The sequence below is a fragment of the Phasianus colchicus genome, chromosome 3 (genome assembly GCF_987193195.1).
Source record: "Phasianus colchicus chromosome 3, bPhaCol1.hap1.1, whole genome shotgun sequence".
Classification (NCBI taxonomy): Eukaryota; Metazoa; Chordata; class Aves; order Galliformes; family Phasianidae; genus Phasianus; species Phasianus colchicus.
In genome coordinates, this window is record NC_143438.1 from 45021376 (window position 1) to 45041835 (window position 20460).

At 37.9% G+C, this 20460-nt stretch overlaps 1 protein-coding gene across 8 annotated transcripts in view; it reads right to left on the bottom strand.

The window, feature by feature from the left end:
* The window catches only part of PTPRM (protein tyrosine phosphatase receptor type M), a 460562-nt gene that overhangs the window by 1783 nt on the left and 438319 nt on the right, over positions 1 to 20460 (bottom strand). For all 8 annotated transcript variants that reach the window (XM_031588942.2, XM_090137388.1, XM_090137384.1 and 5 more), the window contains 9 exons: positions 19070 to 19186; positions 14880 to 15034; positions 14531 to 14666; positions 13817 to 13966; positions 13167 to 13340; positions 11062 to 11193; positions 7566 to 7691; positions 5550 to 5713; positions 3277 to 3412 (listed from right to left, as the gene is read on the bottom strand). In XM_031588942.2, the coding sequence (XP_031444802.1) occupies positions 3277 to 3412; positions 5550 to 5713; positions 7566 to 7691; positions 11062 to 11193; positions 13167 to 13340; positions 13817 to 13966; positions 14531 to 14666; positions 14880 to 15034; positions 19070 to 19186 (1290 nt within the window). The remainder of the gene's footprint in view (positions 1 to 3276; positions 3413 to 5549; positions 5714 to 7565; positions 7692 to 11061; positions 11194 to 13166; positions 13341 to 13816; positions 13967 to 14530; positions 14667 to 14879; positions 15035 to 19069; positions 19187 to 20460) is intronic.

Below are 20460 nucleotides of genomic sequence, written 5' to 3' on the forward strand. Positions count from 1 at the left end.
ACACAGAATTGCTATTTCCATTTGCAATGGCTGAGAAGCTGGTCCAGATCCAGGGAAATCCCAGTCTGCACCGTGAGATGAACAGTCATGACTTTATCCTCTTCACATCTTAAGTGGGACAAAGAGGTCAGTGCTTTTGACTGACTCTCACCCACAGGGCAACTTTAAGGGATGTGATACTTTGGGTCTTAATAATTATGTGCTCACACATATCCCTCTTCCTACTCGGAATATTTAGCAATGCTACAGGCATTTAAATGAAATAAAAATGCCAAAAGAAATAGGTGTGGGTTCTTTGAATGCAAGTGTGTTCTAACAATTCACAATCACCATTTTATGACTATTTCTGCCACCAAGATGCCTCTCTCTATTACACACTTTAATCAATTAAATATTTAGCCGAGCATGTAGGGAGATTACAATTACATTCCAGATATATTCTCCTTTTTATTGAAGAAAACATTATAAAGGATTAAATCTAATGGCCTGCACTTGTATTTTTGGGTCACTTCTTAGCTGAAAAGTGAGGCCAACTTAAAATTTAAGAGGCCAAACAATATCACAGTGATCAAAAACCCAGAAAAAAACAGTGACGATATTAGAAGTCCTTCTGTTGAAGCTGTCACTTTAAAAGAAAGCAAACCCTAAGTGCTTATGTTGTCTAAGCCATGAATGAAACTCATGTTAGGCTTTAAGACCCTGCAGGGTTCCATAAACTGCTCGTGTCTTCTTCAGGATGAGAAAAGATAAAAAAGAAATATTATGCAATTTTTTTTCTATATATTATGTACATTCTTTTCTACTTTTATGGAATATGTTTTTAAATAAATGGCAATTGTTCTATAGCTACAATACAGAGATCAAAACAAGAGATCAGCCACTTATCCACTGCCATTTTTCCTTGCTCACTTTACGCTGATTTAGTGCTCTAGCAGAACTGTCATTTTTATTAAACCTGTATTTTATAAACCTGTGTTAAAGAGTCATTTTTTATTATTTCCCACCGTCCTTAGTACTTTTTTATTATTCACTTGATGACTAATATGAAAAGTTTATTTATGTTAGCTGGCTTCAGAGAGGAATATTGATGTTTCTTTCTAGGCCAACCACTGGTAGGTCCAACAACATTTCTAAGAAAATGGTTTGTACATGCTGTAACAGACATGTTGCAACACCAAATGCCTTTGTATGTTGGCTGAACAATTTCATAGATTTTTCCGCACTGAAAAGATGTGGCATTCAGATTTTTACACTTGCAAGAAAGCCAATGGTTTCACTGAAATTAAGTGACGAATCTCTACGTATGGACTGCAAAGACCATCCTTCCTCTGATCGTAAGGTATGTAACTGGTTTATATAAAGCAGTCTTGAAGCTGTTTTCGTCAAATACTATTATAACTCTGAACATTCCATCTCTTATAACAGCATTTTACAGAAGTAGATGAATATTACCGTTCTCATTTTTCAGATGGGCAAACTGAGGCAGAGACACATAGTAAAGGTCAAAAAGGATGAAATCAGTAACAGGCTCAGGATAAGAATGGAAGTGTCCACATTCCCTTTTTACAATAGAAAAATCAATGTGAAAATTCCCTTGAACCTTGCTAATTCAAGTTGTGCTAATTCTACTTTGTCAGTGGATTATGAGATAATGGAAAAAAATCCTGATCGTCTACTACCTTAGTTTCTCTATTGGTAAAATACAAAAACCAATACTGCTCTCCTTCCTAAGTGCTTTGAAATCTCCTAGTGAAAAAACCTTACAAAGGCTTCTCAATGCCATCCAAACATTCTTAGACCATCCCCAATTTACTAAGAGTTATTTTTATATTCTAAAATAATACATCCAGCTTTTGATTAAAAACATTCTGTGCTGAAAAATGGAGACAGCTGCCTGACAAGTCTATACCTGGGAACTGTCAAAAACGAGAATTTATAGAGAGCATTTTCTTCAACTGTACATCTTCACACTGGTAATTTTCTTTTTATTTCTATAAAATAAATGAAGAAGAGATCAGTGAATTCTGTGGACTTAAGCTCTGGGAGAACCAAAACCAGCAGGCCTGCCAAGTCTCTATCCAAAACTATACTATCTGAAAGAAGAAGTAGACATTTATCTTAATATCTGGGAAATAAAAATGTATGGTTCTCAGCATGATGATTCTCCTCCTGAGAATACAAACCAGAGGAAGAGGAGCCAAATAAGCTGCTCCCTCCCACCTCTGTGAAAGCTTGATAGTTTCTCACTGTTACGAGATTCACAGTTTCACATTCCTGGCTTGTGGTCCCACAGTGCTAGTTGTGAACTCCCTCTTTGCTTTGCACAGCTGGTAACATCTGGCTTTTTGCCACGAGCTTGGCTAGAACAGGGCCTAAGGGAAGGGTTGGGACTTTTTATAGAATCACAGAATGGCTTGTGTTGGAAGGGACCTCAGAGCCCACTCAGCCCCAACTCCGTGCCATGGGCAGAGCTGCCCCCCAGCAGCTCAGCTGCCCAGGGCTCCATCCAACCTGGCCCTGAGCACCTCCAGGGATGGGGCACCACAGCTTCTCTGGGCAGCCCATTCTTTTTCAGGTAGCCTAGATGTAGATGAGAGGGACCTGGGGAAAAGCTGTATTTATGGCCCAGGTATGAGAATAGGATAACACGCTTCAGCCATCTCTGAGTACAGAACTACACACTGGAGCGTAAGAATTTGCTGCTTTAAGCTGTTCTGCAGCTCTCATGGAGTAGCAGCTGGCACTTCAGCAATTCGCCATTACAAAAAAAAACCCATAAAACACTCTCTAAGAAAATAATTGCACATGGCCCCTTGTTTCTGAACTTCTTTAATCTTTCTATGAGATAGAGCAACCATAATTAAATGCAATATACTGGATGTCAAACTGAAATTCATGGCTTTGATAAATACTTGGCGATTAAGCTATTTATAATATATATAATTTGAAAATCTGGCATTTCATTTTACATAACTATTATTTCAACCCATGCAAGGGCTGCTCTCCACTTGGCTCAGCCTGCTAGAAAGGAAAATTAATAAGGATGTTCGACTGAAAGTTTAAAACTCTTAAAAAATTCAAATGAACAGAGACAAAGTCTCATTGGGAAGAAAGCAGTGTAAAAATACTCTTACAAGTGAAGTGACTTCATTATCCCCTTTGAAAATGACTTGCTTGCTTTGTGAACAACTCCCACTGCAAATCTTGGAAATCTGACTGAATCTTCTGAGAAAAAGGAACATTTTCTATTTAGTGCAGCAGTTAAAAAGCTCATACCAGAAGGTCCACCATGTTAGGCTTATTATTTCTCAGTGTCTTCACAGCATGGAATACATCAACAGCCCTCTGATGTTGAAGCATTTCACAAACAATACTGATTGCACAAAACGTCCCACTGCGGCCACCTCCATTCCTGTAAGAAAAGTAAAAAAAAAAAAAAAAAAGGCTCGGTTACAAATTGACTATATTACAAGTTCTTACAGCGCCAGGAATGGCTACAGAAGGTATGAGTTCCACCAGGGAGAAAACAAAGAACACGAATGTGCCTGAAGGCGGCTGAACTCTAAGCTGAGTGCTGTTTTTAATTGGAATTAATGGGCTGAATGATCTCAAACCTATCATCCAGCATCCAGGAGGCTGAAAGCCTGAAGGGAACTGAGTGGCTGAGTTTTGTGCTACTCTCTTTAGTGAAGTTTTGAGGCAGCATGAAGAGAATGTTAAAATAAGGACAAGGTACTTTTAGACTTAATTTAACACCCTTTTGCACTATAAATGCACAAGGATGTAATATCAGGTTAGAAACATTATAGAGAAAGAGGATCTTTTAAGGTTCTTTTAATTGCTGATCCTGGCTCCTTCTTCCTGTACCGAAAGGTTCAGAAAGGTACCGAAGGTTCAGAAGAACAACAGAAATGGTGTCTGATTTGCTTACAAGCTATTTGGCTGTGCTTTTAGCATGGTCCAAGGTGTGGCTGTGATATTCTGGTGACTGATGTGTCCGCCCCGCAGCAGCACGCACAGGCACTGGCTGCACTGTAATAGCTGCTTCTGGAAGTGACTGCATTCCTCCTCCACCCATACCACCAGAGGACAAGAACCCAAAGAGATTTGCCAACAAAGATACCAGGCACAAATGCTCATTTGCACGATCAAATATAGCCTTTAATAATACCTTATGCCTAGTTAATCTTTAGGAGAATCTCTTTCTTGTTGGAAACCCTACTACTTCTATAGCTATTCTAATCAGAATCTTTAGGCTGCACTTCACCAAAAATAATAAACCTTACTAATTACAAGAGTGTAGCCTAGTTAGGTAGATGGTCTTTCAAACCAGCTTTGGAAATGGCTGATTTTCAAAGGAAGCTACAATGTCTCACATCTGTCACATCCCAGCAGTATGAAAAGAATGCACTCTGCTGCCAAAACATTGCCTGATATTGTAGGACTCTTTGAGAATTTTAATTAAAATAAAGTCATTTAAAAGGATTATATTAGGGCTTTTTCTTTCTTTACTGCCTGGAAGTGACGCATGTGTGATGTTGTACAACTATTTAATATCATCAGCCACCTCAGAGATAACAGTAATTTGCACTTCAAAAGGGTCTTTTCAGCTAAAGATCTCAAAACATTAATTAATCACACTGCACAATGCTCCTTTGATGAAAGTATTATTATCCCCATTCTACGGATGGGGAAACTGAAGAGCAATGACTTGTTCAAGGTCAGTGATAGTAGGAATTATTAATGTACTTTCTTCCATCGTTGTAATATTGATTAACTGCAAACCCAAATTCAGGAAGTTATTGTCTACTCTTGGGTTCCAACTTCTGAAAGCATCTTAGCATGTGCTTTTCACATGAACATGTCCTTCTCCATCATGGTAGCATCTTTAAGTAGATCTTCAGAAGGAGAGGGATACAATTTCAGGCATGAAGATTTAATCTCAGAAGACCAACGAATGCTGAGAACAAGCAGCATGTACATGTATTAAGCCATATCAAAAGGCAGGACGGTGGATGAGAGCCTGTACCCGTGGAGCACAAAAGTGACCAGAGGACAAAAATATGTATCATTGTGAGAGAAGGGTAAGACAGTCAAAGGGCCATCATAACTATTCTACCAGACCACTTTTACTTCCATGACTTACATCTCGAAGAGGAATCATTCCCTACAGTATTGTTTATTCCTACCATTAATGAACTGTAGATGGCACTGAATAGAAATAAGAAGTGCATTGTCCTGAAGGTACAGTTTTTTGATTTACTAGGAAAAAATATGCACCGTTTTCATTTGGAAACGTCACTTGAAATCTTTATATAATATAGAGTTTTACCCATCATCTTTTCACATGTGTCTACCAAGAGACAGAGTGGGAAACTCATGAATCTACATAAAAAAAAGCATACAATTTCCTTTGTCTTCAGAGCTTTTAAATGAGCAGCTGTATTATTTATTCAGATCCTGTACCTCTTCACCTTCTCATGAATCTTTAAAAACGTGGCACAAATACTAGGATAACAGTATTCTTCTCACTGGTCCCTAGTACTTACAAGCAATGGACAACTGTGCGTCCCTCTCCCCCATTGTACTCCTCCTGCCACTTCTCCACCTGGCGGATGAGCTTCAAGAATGAGCGTTTGGAAACCGGCGTGTCCCTGTACATGGGCCATCCCAGGAACTGGAACTGCTGCACCATCCGATAGCCGTCCTGGGGCTGCAGGAATTCAGGAAATGAGGAGAAAAAGAAGGAACAGCATTGCTTATGGTCTATTCAAATAGTGCGTAACTCAGATATTTGCATCAGCGAGAAAAGTTTTGGGGCAAATCACCACTGACAAACTACTAATGCAATTTCAATTGCCCGTAAAGAGTTATGACTTTTAATTTCCAACCGAGCTATTAGGACAAGAGGTTTTAAATAGAGGGTATACAAACAGACTAGAAGAGAGCAATGGTACAGCAGCAGGATCAAACAAACAATTAATTAATATCATAGCAGAGGAGTTGCAATACAATTATGTAAGCATTTCAGCATTTTGAGAAACATTTGCACTCTTCTGTCTTTTTTACAAGAAAGGTCAAAACCTCTCTAAATAATTTGAAGCAGGAAATGTTTTAAAAACCAAATGAAACCCTCAGATTTTTCCTGTTTATAAAAAAAAAAAACCTAAAGTTTACTTTACTGTGTGCTACTGAAGCAGTCAGAACCCCTCTGGTGAGATGTTACTGAACAGTTGCTTTATGGTGATTTAAAATAAAAAAAGGAGCACAGAACAAGTGTTAGTGGCAGAAAATTACAGTCCTTTGAAAAGGGCATAATAAACACACAGATGAAAACTGGTTTTGTAGTCTAGGATTTGCCATTTTCACTTCTGGCAAAGTGAATGCATTTTAGTACCACTTTTAAAATGAGCAATGTGAAGAAACGTTGACATTACCAGTTTTGCTCTAGAGTAAGAGGCAATAGAGAGGATGTAAGATTAACAAGGTAAAGGAATAAACCAAGTATGAGATATGTTCTTCATTGGTTTTGTCTGCTTTATGTGAAATTTGGATTCCACTACTTTCCTGTCCAGTTTCTTTCAATTGCGTACCCCTTCTCCCCAAATGGCATCAGCCAGACCCAGCTTCTGCTACAGCTCCTATTAACACTCTTGGAGACTGTGGTGTTACGTTGCCACATTTTTTGGGAATGCAAGACCTTTGTCATACAAAAGAAGTACCTTGAAGCTTACAGTCTACTCCTCTGTTTGCATAGGAGCATCCCAGGGAGTGTTCTGGGGGCCTTCTCTCACTGTTCTGACAGCTATTGGACTCCATGGCAGCTCCTGACATTTTAACAGAGTGTGTTTCTTACTCCTACATGTAGTTCTTCAGGGAACAGTATCAGCCCACTGCAAAAGCTCTCTCCAGCTGGATGGGAAGAGATGCCTGGTCTGTGGCTGAATCCTTTTTCCACTCAGCTTTAAATTGATGCCTAATTTAGTCTTCTGTCAACTTTATAGTAGCATAAAAGCTGGATACAAGAACGTACTTGTCCCTGTGAAGTGCTTACATCTATTATGAAGTGTGATTAGTGGGATAAGATCTGCACTAAAAGCCTGGGACTAGTATTGAAAAACATGCCTAGTGTTGCATGATACAGGATAATAAACATATAAGATGGTTAATTTAAAACTCTTAAATTAAAACTGTACTGAGTTCACCATTTTGTGGCTACCAGATAACCTCAATACTGCATTTATTTCATTTGTATTTAATGCACTTGAGATATGCATTACAATATTTTTCAATTGCACACACGAGTTTTTTTCTCAATGATTACTGTGTGATCAAACCATGTGGATATGGCACTGAGGGATGTGGTTAGTAGGCATGGTGGGGATGGATTCATGGTTGTACTGGGTGATCTTAGAGGTCTTTTTCAACCTTAATGATTCTATGATTCTATAAATAGGCTGAAAAATGAGAATGGCTTTATGTGAGTTTAACTTTCTTTTTGTTGTGACTTGGATAGAGTCAGCTGAATCACTGAGGCAGAATTGTCTTGCGAGTAACATCCTTACTCTGGCTGCATTATAAATTCGGAATATCCGGCTGATGATGTCTTCTTCTAAATCAGCTGATACAAACTCCACCTGAATAGGACCATGTCGGTGTACTCCGTTTTCTGGCCAGTACTGAGGACACAACTACAAATACAAAAAGCACATATAATTACTTTTAACGTAATGCTGCCTCAATATATTTTTTAAGATACATTGTGCTACTTTTATTGCAGAAATTCTTACACAATTTCTATATGAAATATACAGTGCACTGTCCTTCACTATTTACAAGCTCTGATTTTATCTGAGCAGACCAAATTTCAACAAATGTCTTTTTACTTTGCTGAACATCTTATTGCTTGCTGCTCTGCTTGCCATTTGGAGAAATGTATTTCTGATGCTCAGCATCAATTCTACCATATGGTATGACAGGACAGGGGGATGCTGTCAAATATTACCAGATCTTGGAGACAGTACGAAGCCTAAGACCAAAGGCCTGGTATCTTCAACTGTCTGAAAAAAGTTGATAATAATTCAAGCTACATCAAAATGTGGGCTCTCTATAAGCAGTTCACCAAGTCTCAAAATTCAGGATCTCACTTTCACACCTGTCTCATCTGTGAGTGGCGATACTGGCATTATATATGTAGGTTGTTCCAAAAGTAATGCTTCCTATTTATTTCCATGGAAATTATAACAGATACAAAGAGCACAATAACACTATCTGACAGCAAATTCTCAGCTACAAAACACTATTTTTCAACACAATTACTATCATTAGCTTTGCATTTTTGCTGCTGATGAACAAGAGCCTGCATGCCATGCTCATCAAAATCTGCACCAGTAGAGATGACCCACTGCTGAAACGGACCACTCGACACCTCAATGAGTTCACATCCACTGTGATGTGAATAGGAGGTATTACTTTCAGAGCAGCCCTCATATGTTACAGCAGCATTGTTTTACATTTTCAGCAACTGCTTAATTGCACCTTATGAACACCACTTGGAAATTGTACTTATCTTTTAGTGCTCAGATAACATTACTTCCAGGTATCTAAAGATCACAAAGCAGCATTAGCATTATCCTGCAGTTTTACTAATAAAACCATGATGGCTCCGTCCTGGAACCCGTTATCCTCTCTCTTTTAAAGATTAAAACAACACTTTGCTTGGAGATATTTGAAGCTACACTTTGCTTATCAATTTCTTCCATAAAAACCCTAATGATTTATTTTTAGGGATACCTAGAGTAGTTCAAGCAGACAGCTTTTGCAAGCATTCACCAAAATTAAGCATGAACTCATGAAATTTTGTTTGCTCGCAGAACCATTGATCTCATATTTGGAACTTTATTTCATTTGGTAGAACAGCTGTGGTCCTCATTCTGCTGCATTGCTGTTGGTGATCCAGAGCAGAGCTGACAAATCGCATCTCCTCCAGATGTTGTTTTGCATTTCGTGTAACACTTATTCCTCAAAAAAGCCATTTGGAGATGACTACATTTTAGGAAAACATAATCATTTACTACATCAATTAAAAAGAGAACAGAGTCTGATTTGCTAGGGTTCACTTTAACAAGTAAAGAACAGAATTTTCAAGTAGGAAAATATATTTTAATTTATTTTAAAATCCCCACATGATTCAGTCTGCTGAGCAAATTGCTTTCCAAATATTGCCTAAATCTTACACATTTCTTCTACTATGAAATACACTAGTGTGCAGGATAACACAATACAATACTGACATGCATGCAACTAATGCAAATGCCAGCGCTCAGATCACTGAATGTATGCACAATTCAGTATGTGTCTTTCAAATACATAGCAATACTGTTCAAACAGATCTTTGAAAAATGCTTAGATGATAATAAACAGAGCTGTTTGCCAGAGCTGTTTTTGGAAGCCAAGATTTTCAAGTTCTAAAGAAATCCAAAAGCATTTAGGTCTGAGCATTTTGCATGCGTGTGATGCCAGAGACTCTCTTTAAGTCAGAGCCACTTTGAAGGGCTGAATTTCATTTCCCAACAGAATGCAACCATCCAGATGAATTGTAATATCTAAACAGAAATGTAAACACTTCATATATACATAAATAATAATGATAACGGTAATTATTAATAGATCTGAATGTAATGTGTGGTTTTAATAAACTCTGCCCTCTCTCCACTCCCGTTTGCTCTGAGGGTTTTCAGATTTATTCCTAATGAAAAGATTTTTACTCACATTAGTGGGAAAAGGTTTAACATGCTGCAGAGGCAGGTGTATTAACTGCATATCCCAATAGCTTTTAAAAGCCTGTGAGGCTAATAAATGCTTGAAATAGCTGTGCACTATTGTAAATTCAAAACACAGCCCACAAATTAAAAGAACTCTGTTCGCCAGTCCCTTGCAGTCTGACTCCCTTGAGTCCTTCCTTATTCACTCAGAAACTAATCTTAGACTCATGAATAAAAGTTTTGTCTTTCATTTCTATTTTTCTCCCTGTAGACAGCAAAGTCTTTAAAACAGTGTGTGGAATTCCTACACACTACACTTGAAAGACCAAACTGATGATTAGTATGTTTTTAAAACAAGTTCTTCATGTTAAAATGAAATAAAGAAAACATTTTTCAAGGTATGAAAAATATTCAAGAGAGCTAAAAGGTTCTTGATCATGTAAAGAACAAAAATGACAAGCAATCTGCTGTAAAAAAAATAAAAATTGATGTTATCTTTTCCAATAATTAGCAAATATTAAGGATCCAGATTACCACCACTTTATTCCAGCAGAGGGTTGGTGCACTGCATTGAAAACAAGGAAATGATCCCTGTACAAAAATCTGTATTTGCACAGTTGCAAGCCAGGCTCTGGGATGCTCAGTGATTAATGCTAGTGAATAAATTGCTAAGTCAGTATGTATGGTTTTCCACTTTTCTAAAGAACATGTACAGCATGCACAACTCTGTTGTAAGGTAATTACATTCCCCTGTATGTTCCTTTGTCCTGGTTGCTCATCCGGAGGATGCTTAGTGTCTGATATTGTTCAGTTCTTATCTCCAAACAATGTAATGTTGTGCCAAAGACAACACAGATTTTCAGGCTGGGAACACCCATCCCTGCGGGCAGACCAAGGTCACGGACCTGTCCCACGCAAGTCAGTGAGGAGCTGTTGGCTTCTGCTTGTGACTTTTGGCCATGAGTTTGCTTTAGACTTGAGTAAAAAATATACAACCAAAAGATTTTGGTTTTTAACAGCTCTTCTCAGAGTATGCTTTTTTATCAGAATAAATTATGGTTGCATACACTTATGTGTGTGGGCATTAACATTTTGGTGGAGAAGCTGCTGATGCTCTGATTTATTCCTCCTTCCCTATGCGTATCCGCAAGCTACAAATCAATTTTTTAATGTGTTAGTATTTAATGTTGTTTTATACGACTAATTACATCCTAAAGCTGTTCTGTTCTGAAACACACACGTGCTGCGATGCTGAGGCACTGGCATTTCTCTGTCAAATAGAAGTGCTTGGACTTACTTGGGCTGGATCCACGTCATTCAGCATAACTATCGAAGTGCAGTGATAATCTAGGACCAGCCTCCAGAAATCTTTGACAGTATTTGGCAAGGGATGCTGCGTAACTATAAAGGCTGATGGTTGCTTGTAGCTCTGCAAAGAAATAAGAATAGATGGTTAGAGAAGAAGGTAAGAGAAAAAAACTCACTTAGTAGAATGCCAGTAATAGTCTCAAAACTTCAGGACTGAAAACATTATTTCTATTTTCTGTATTGTTTATATGCTATTTTCTGCTCTTTTCTGAGATTTTATATGCTTGAAAATTAATAAACTGAATATAATTTCTGCTGATGTTATATTTCTGAGACTTATTTTATGCCCCAGGCACAGGATAAAATCATCTGAGGTACTTCCCTCCAATGCAACTCCTACAAAATTTTGAGCAACAACTTTGTTTTGAGCTGCTAATGGACAGATTAGTCTTGGCCATCTGCACTGAGCTGTTGATTTGAATTATTCCAATGAAAGGAAGCATCCACTTATTTTTCCAGAAACAGTATTCAAATTCTGGTCTATCTGACAGAAGGGAAGATACCCAGGGGATACATTTCAACATTTGTTGTTGGGTTGTTTTTTTTTTCAGTGAGAGCACATTGCTAGCTATTCTGTTGGTGGAACAGTTGAATTGTGAATCTTGTACTCGCATTTTCATGGCAGTCCTCCTGAGTGTTACAGGCCAGCATGGCCATCCCGGGGCAAATGTTGCCTCCAAAGGAGGGCAAGAAGGCCTCTACACGCCTTCTACAAACAGATATTGAATAACGAAGTGTGCTGGCTGGCCCTTTTTCTTGAAGTGAGCTTATTTAAATGTTCATATGTGAGGTGATCCAACTGCATCTCAGCCAGCACCTTGCCTGAGTGAGATTGAAAGTTTAGAGAGAAGAACAATTGCCTGCTCTTGTCCTTTACCAAACGGATACTGCATGTATTTTGGATGAAAAGTGAGCCTCGGAGCCTTTGACCCAGATACGCTTTTGGAATCAGCTCACTGTTTCAAGAATGAAGCACTTTCAAAGTGTTTCAAGAATCAAGTGTTTTCAAAGCAAACACTCAAGCAGTACTTAATTCGCAGAACAAAACCACACCGAATCCTCCAGTAAGGCCATGTAATGGCAAGATCGTAAATTGCAGATCAAGGAAGCACCATTCTAATATGAGTATATAACAGACTGACTTACAGTGAGAACCAAGAGAAGTCACTTAAACTGTTGCCCTCAGTTTCTCTACATAGATCAATAAAAAGATAATATGCTTTTATTTTCACAGGAGAGTTTTGAACTTAGGCTCATTTTAGGAAAACACTGAGAACTTGGAAGGAAAAAAATGCAACAACTGCTATAAACTGTTGTTACTCCAGCTTCACTTTTCAAAAAGGCCATTTACAATGTGTTCGTTCTTTTCTAACCTCTGCTTTCGTGTTGTTTATGTGTGTGTGACAGCCGTAATTACTATAGCTCTAAATTGTCAAAGATGGGCTATAAATATCTACACTCTGAAGGAGGTTTAAGTGTCTTTTTACTGATACTCTATTAGCAGCATTAGAATTTCTCGAGATGCATTAGGAAAAAAATGCACACACGCATCTAGAAGAACCATTCATTCATACAGAAATAAACAGAAAGACTGAAGTAATGGCTTGTGTATTATCTTGTGCTAACAGACAATTATTTTTTTTTTGTTAATTACTTCTTAAATTAGAAACAAAGGGAACTGAAATATTGCTGCAAACTGTATTATCCCATTTAACTGTCTCAGAGTCTTAATAGGTAACTCATTTTTTCCTAGGCCAGATGGTTAAAAATTCAAGCACTAGGGAGAAATCTAGATGCATTTAATTTATCAAAACTCCCTGACTTGCTCTCTAAGCATGGCTTTGGAACCTTGGCTTTGACATAACATATGTGTGATCCTAAATGTACTTGGGAGCTTAGAGATTTTGTGCCATGTTTTTGGAAAACAAGCTAGAAAGATTTCAGCCTTGTGGTGACTCCACTTTCTGGCACTGCTCAATCTGGAGAGCTCCTTATTCCCTTTTTATTATTAATGATGTGGAGGAGACAACTTACATCCATCAGTGCAGCATTAATGTAGTTGCTGCTCTCCCCATCTATTGTTATGAGGAAAGGCAGGCATCTGTCTGGAGGCAGGACATCCATACAGCGATTCTTTTCATGATTTCGTGGTAAAAGTGCTATACTGCAGTCTTCCACACGCAGTGTTGGAGTCACCATATTTAATGTCTTTCAAAAAGGGTAAACAATACAACAGAGAAATTAACACAGCAGTGAAAGCATCCCAAAATATTTAAGAATAGATCAAGTCACAAATCAGTTTCAGCAGGAGTCAAAATGAAGACAAATGAAAACAAATCACAGTCAGCAGGTTTTGGAAGCAAGAATCCTGGAAGCAAACATATCTGAAAAACAACCTCGAAGACGAATGGAGACTAACCAGTTTTCTGGAGCAAGGACAGCAGAGGGAATTGACATACATCCTTGGAGTGAAAAGAAGATTTTACTACTACCCCATTGTTTTCTCTGTCGATTTAGTATAACTCAATAGCAATTAGTGACAGGTTATACTCTCTTTTTTTTCTTTTCAGTCTTTCATCCCCCAGGGCCAGCCCCAAATTCACATGGTTATAAGCCAGCACTTAATTAGAAGCCTTCGTATAGCTGAATTGTACAGCTTCTAGGTATGGCTAGCCACAACTTACCCTAAATTCCTCTTTGATCTGGCTGGAGTTAGTTTGAGGATCCAATTTATTCATTTCATAGTAAGCAGACCTAACTTGAGAAGCTGGAATAGATGTGTCTCCACAAAGACAAGCTTCCAGGATAGCATCATGGATAAATACATACTGTTCCTGGTAAAGCAATAAAAATAATTACTGGCAGAGAGTATATACTATTAGTAACTTGGTAAATAAATAATAACGACTAATATGGTTAGCCTATTAATTCTCACAAGCTTTACACACACTGAAGAAAGATCAGATGGAACAACTGCAGTTCAAAAAACTTCATGCCATCCATTTAGAAAAGAATACGGAAGGATTGACTGAAATTAGTTACATTTACAAACAGAAATACAGTAATGTCATAAAACTATGACTGTTCTGTTTTCTTCATTCCTTTGCACAGTTCTGTTGGAGTTATCGCATAAGTAAGCCTCAACAAGATGCACTGCAGAATGAATGCTCTCTAAAGAGGAAACACTCGTCAGTTTTTTTTTAATCAAACCATTGCAGCATAACAGTGGCTTTGTTTGGGCAATGGCTCCACAAGCTTCTGCGTGGATGATTTTCCTGCATGTCACTGAATAAACTAGCTCCTGGATAGGGTTTATAGCAATGGGCTCTAGTTTTATGGGTCAGAATAATACTTTTCATTGCAAAGCATAAGGTAGTAATCCAGAAGATTAACAATACCTCTGTCTGCACCATGTTAACTCTCCGAGATCGAAGCTCTCGCACACAATTGTATATGTCTACAACACCTTCTCTTTCTGCCATATCTAGCATGATGTCAATAACGATGAAGCACCCGGTTCTGCCGGCACCAGCACTAAAGTAAAAGAAGAGCACAGTTAATATCCATCAGTTCACTGGAAAATGTAAAGCTCCAGAATCAGTTTTGCCAATATTTTGTACGTCAGATAAAAAGTTACTGAGACCAGAGTGGCTTCACCAACTTTTAGGAATCACAGGAGATACGAAAAGCAGAAGTGTGTTCTGAGTTCAGTGGATCACACAACAGAGGGATTTATGTCCTGCCTACCTGCAGTGAACCACCAGAGGTCCAGCGTTTGGCGGGCTCTTGGACTTGACCTGCCGCACAAATCCCAGCAGGCCTGTCGCATGGTATGGCACGCCGTGGTCTGGCCAACCAGTGAAATGAAACTGACGAATTTCTCGAATCTCATGAGCACCTCTCTGTTCAAAAGGTCAAGATTGAAAAAGGAAAACAAGGTGGAATATGACAGAAATTGGACAAGAAACATCATAAGAATGTAGCTCTAAAAGCTTGCGCTCTGCTGAGAAACATCCACCCCCTGCCAACAATCATATCTGGACAAGACTGCTGGAGACCCTTCTGATCGCTGGAGAGCAAGTTCACAGGTCATGTATCAACTGATTTCTAAGCTTTACAAGAAAATACAGTGATTTAGCAACGATTGTTTAGAAATGTCTAGCAACAAGATAGAGACTCGTCTCCATATATAAGCACTAGGTTGCTTTGATGACTGTAACCCTAAGAAGCAGATCATGATCAACAAACAGGTCAACAGCAAGGCCATGAACATTCAGCACTGATGAATTTGTTCCCCAACTACTCTCCACAGGAGATTTGCTGCTGACTTCCAGGGACCAGAATTTCAGCATAATTTTCCCTATCATTTGTCTCCTTCATTGGTCTGAAAGAAACAGCAGAATAGTAATGAAAGCCTTTTTGCAGCTCCTGTTGTAGGGGCTGCATGTGTAGACCTCTGCATGCCTACCCTTTGAGTGATTTACCACAGTTTGCAAGGACATGGATAGGGGGAGACAGGTATGAATGAGCCAACTGTATAAGTAATTTCCCATGTGAATTTCAGGAACAGTCTGGATATTAAAGGTGTGTATGCAAAGTATGATTTTCTTAGTGCTTGTATTTCCTCTTCCCCCTCTAAAAATGTAGCTGCCAGTATTTTATTCTCATTAGAAATCTACACACCAGAGGCCATCATACATATTTCATAAGCAAACAGCAAAATTATGACATATCATCTCTAGGCTGGACTAAATGTCAATGATATTAATAACCAGTGGTTTACACTTTTTATTCTTAAAGATGTATTTCCTGTCTTGTTCCTGTTTGCATATAAAAGGTGTAATTTTCTTTGTGTAATAAAGTAATATAAAGTCCCTAATTTATTGCTAGCATGCAAGCTAAAAGAGTCAGGGATTGTTAATGGTTGAGAAATCTTGGCCATGCCAGTGCAACTGGAGTGGAGTGAGCTATGGTATATCTTGGAGCTCAGACTCAGGTCTGCTTAGGGGAATAACCATTCTCATGCCTCATGGAAACAGTGGCACAGAAAAACTGGCATGGAAGAAGATGAAGAGAGCGTGCAGCACTGGTGTACACTGAAGAGATCACATCCTTGCAACAGGATTGGTCTTATATTCCAAAGATCAATTCTGAAACATACTGAAGCTCAGGAGCAAAATAATTTGTATTTTAAGGTTGTCTAAAAAATGCATTCAACTACAATTTTGTCTTTGTATTCTGCAGACTTTAGTATATGTTATTTAACAGATTTTTCTTTGCTAATATAGGCACGGCCTCCAACTCTGTAAATAGCTGTGTGTAGGTGGACTATCCATGTCCCAAACGCTTTTATTGCCCATATCAACTGCCCACAATCCCTCAAGAAACAGTTTCCATTCTGAAAAGCAATGCCATGACTACAGAAATCGGGGACCAAAAAGAATACCCTACACACATTCTTCATGATGTAGACAGTCTTGATTTCCAAGTAATATACAAAATACAAAATGACACTCCAAAATAATGTGTTGCACAGATGAGAATATGTACCGTGTATCTTCTGCGTTAGTTTTGAGAATGCTGTCTGTCATGCTGACTGTATTTCTGTCTATTGTTGGTAACACTCAACTACTTAGAAAAGATTTTGCATTTGGGGTACTTTTATAATGAGTTTGCTTATTATACCTACACAAAAGAATGATTTTCATGTCTGTAGCTTCCCTGCTGGTTTCAAAACTCAAAATAGCAGCACAACTGCATGAATCATAAAAGCATATGCTCAGATTGGAAAGATCACATTTTTCACTCTTTCAGCTGAAATAAACAGAAAATGGTGTATATGGCTAACAAACCTTAAGATGTTAAAAAATGGAGATCTCAATCCAACAAATACTTATGGTGTTTCTGTATGTTACTATTTGTGTAATTCATCTGTGTTAAATGTTGTGCTGTAATTCCAGGAACCGCTTATGATGTGTACAATATTGGAAAGTGTTCTCCAGAAACAGAGTGTAAATCCTCATTCAATTTTCTCTGTATTATCCCCCCACTTCTCCATAATTACTGATTAGCTATTAAAAAAAACAAAAAAACAATCAATTTATCTCCAAATTAAGCAACTTCTAAATTTTATTTTAAAAGAAGGTATGAGAATGTCGATCCAAAAATAAGAAAGATGGTAAGAGGGGACCTCTGGAGGTCTCCAGCCTCTTGGCCAGAATAGGTCTTTGGCCAACACTAGAACAGTGGCTTAGTCTAGCTGAGCCCTTCAGACCTCCAAAAATGATGATTTCACAACATTCGTGAGTAACCTGCATTGCGCTACCCTACTCCTGTAGTTAAAAAGAGTTAAAACGTATGGAAAATAGGGTAAAACCAAATGCACTCTACTCAAACTACACTGACACTGCTTTCAGAGGCTTACTAAAAAACTACCAACTATTAAAAAGCAGTGTCTAAATGAAACCTTTTCAGATGGAGATTTTTTTTTTTTTTTAAAGAAATAAAATGTTTAGCGTCTTTTAGCTCTATCTGTATTAATGCATTTATTCAAGACAGTTTGGTTATATCAACTGTAAAATCCTCTAGGTCTTTTTTTCCAGTCCCAGTTAAGAAGTGAAAAGCTAACATCAAAGCATGGCTTAAAATTTGCAGAATAGAAATCAATGAGTGCCTCATCTACTTCAAAGTACAGCCACCCTTTCTCATCTGTTTATTAAAAATATCTAAATGCAAGGAAACAACAGACTTGAGCAAATTCAATGTACTGTATGTATAGTGGTAAACATGATACAATATTTCAGCTCATTCAAACTGCATAATTCTATAATCATTACCCTCAGGTTGCTGTATTGATGCATATTTAACTATGAGATTGAAGAATAAAACAGGAGAAAAACAAATTCCTTTGTTACTGAGGATGTATGTACAGAGACCCTGTTGGGCCATCTTTTTGGTAGTTTCATCTACCTGGCTGCAGGATTCTTTGATGCAAAAAATTAAGTTCTTCAGCACCAATTGAATACTATTTCATTGTTAGAGAGCAGCAGTATATCCCAGGTACTGCAACTAAATCAAAGGCTGTTTTCTAACACAATTAGTTTAAAGATTACTCATGTAGATACTGAGGCAACATTACTTCAATATGCCATTAGGAATATCAAGTCTTCTAAAGGGACCCTTTCCTCTTTGTTCTGCAACTCAAATACGTTTTAATGGATAGAATAAAAACACTTCAGTCCTTTAAAGAAACTCGTGAATAAAAATGTGAATTGACACTGAATGGCAAACACTTCCACATTAAATAACCCTGCTTGTTTTCACTTTCAGTAAGTACTCTATTTACCAACTGCATGTTATCCATATGTTATAAGCTGTTTGAGAGAGCTGTAAGATCTAGTGAGCACCAATCATAGTGCTGTTATGATAAACATCAATGCAATGCACTAATTGGAACTCTACATAAGATGGATACTGCACTAAAAATGAAAATGCTTTGAAAAGACAGATTATTTTGTTTCAAAAATGTCTCGCTGCTGACCAGGAACACACTGGTCCAACAGATTCACAGCCATGGGCTTCTGAATAATGGTGCCTGCAGCCTCTTGTACAGACAGAAAATGATTGCAGTGAGCTTAAGATGGGAAAACAGCACGAATGTGTTTTTCAATTGATTGGTGGGAGGGAGGCTTCGATTTCTCCTGGGCAAGGAACATCACTTTTCTAACTCAGGCAGTGGCTAGGACTGATGGAGAAAGGCAGAGCGGCTGCCTCTGAAGAAAAACACAATGTACCATAAGAGGGCGCTGGCCGTTTACCCAAAAAATTACTACAAAAACCTCCACAACAGGATACAAATTTAACTTTCCCTTGCTGAATGTGTTCAGCTATTTAAGCAGCTACCACCGTTCTAAAGCAAAGTGAATGTCGATACTTACCTTTTCTACTGCAAATGTTCGAATCACATATTCAGCGAGGAGCTCTGTTTCTATTAGGGTAACTTTAATGTCCTTATATATCTCTGTGTCATCCGGCCAGTATTTGCAGCACTTAACCTTTAAAAACACAAAAGAAATTAAGGTTCATTTATTTTAGAAGGTTCATGCTGAATCTATTCTATATTCTTTGCAGTGATTTACATTTAAAAATACGACCATGCGCAAAAGCATCACACTTTCTACACACAGAAGTAATTCATGTTTAAGGGATAATAGCTCTTTTTTTAAATACAGCATTTTCGTGTTGCAGATGAGATTTGTGTTGCGATTAGTAAAGTAAAATGAATTCGTATTAAGCACAAGAAATATTTATATTGTGCATAACTCAGTTACAGAAACTGCTCACTTCCTATGCTTTCCAACTGGGGGTAAACGTGCAGAAGGATAACTAATGTGAAAAGCTTTTTTTCCCTGTACATTTTTAGGTATTGATCTCCTACCTTCTAAAATGAAAATATGTTTTTCAGACAGGATGGATCTTCTCTACTGTTAGAGAAGTATCAGCTTTCTCAGATTAATTTTCCAAAGGAACTACTGTGAGGTCCAGTGGCAAAACTCAACACACCAAGTCAAGAGATGAACTTTATTTCTGGGTTTTAACACGTACATGACCCCTGTTGACAGGCTCTATATTTTGATGCAGATATTTTATGCAGTTAAGAACTTTCTCCTCCTTCTCATTTGGGTGGACAAGCTGCTGGGTGGGGAAGTTAACACACTGTTGATATATCTGTTTTATTCTGCTCTATCACAGTAATAGCTATATTGTCATCACTGCACCTGGCCACTGTCCAGTAGTGCAGCACAGGCAAGGAGTAGCATCTGTTACACATCTGCTGCATAATGTCTTCTTTCTTTCTCTCGTTGAAGGAAAAAATTTAAACTGATCTTTCTGTACATGTAAATCTACTGGTTTGCTTAAGTATACGCTTAAATTTGTTGGGTCAAAAAAAACAACTTCAAATTTCAAATGGAAAACTGACACACAGACACACACAAAAACCACATGTAGAAACCTTTGAACTTCACAACTACTAGAGTATTTTTCAAACCTATTTTCATGCCAAAATATTTGGATTACTATCATGTCTAGTCTAGTAAAATTGAATAGAAGGTAAAACTGAAGTATATGCATATAAACACACAGAGGAAACTATAAAGCATGTCTATAAAATGACTTATTTATATGAACTCCAGGTTCAGTATATAAAAAATTATGCAGAGATGAACCTCTTCCTGTTAGGCAGGAGAAAAGGCTTTATCAGACATTGTTTCCAGTGACTAACCAACCACCACCTACCATCCTTTTTTAGTGTCTGGACAGAAGATAG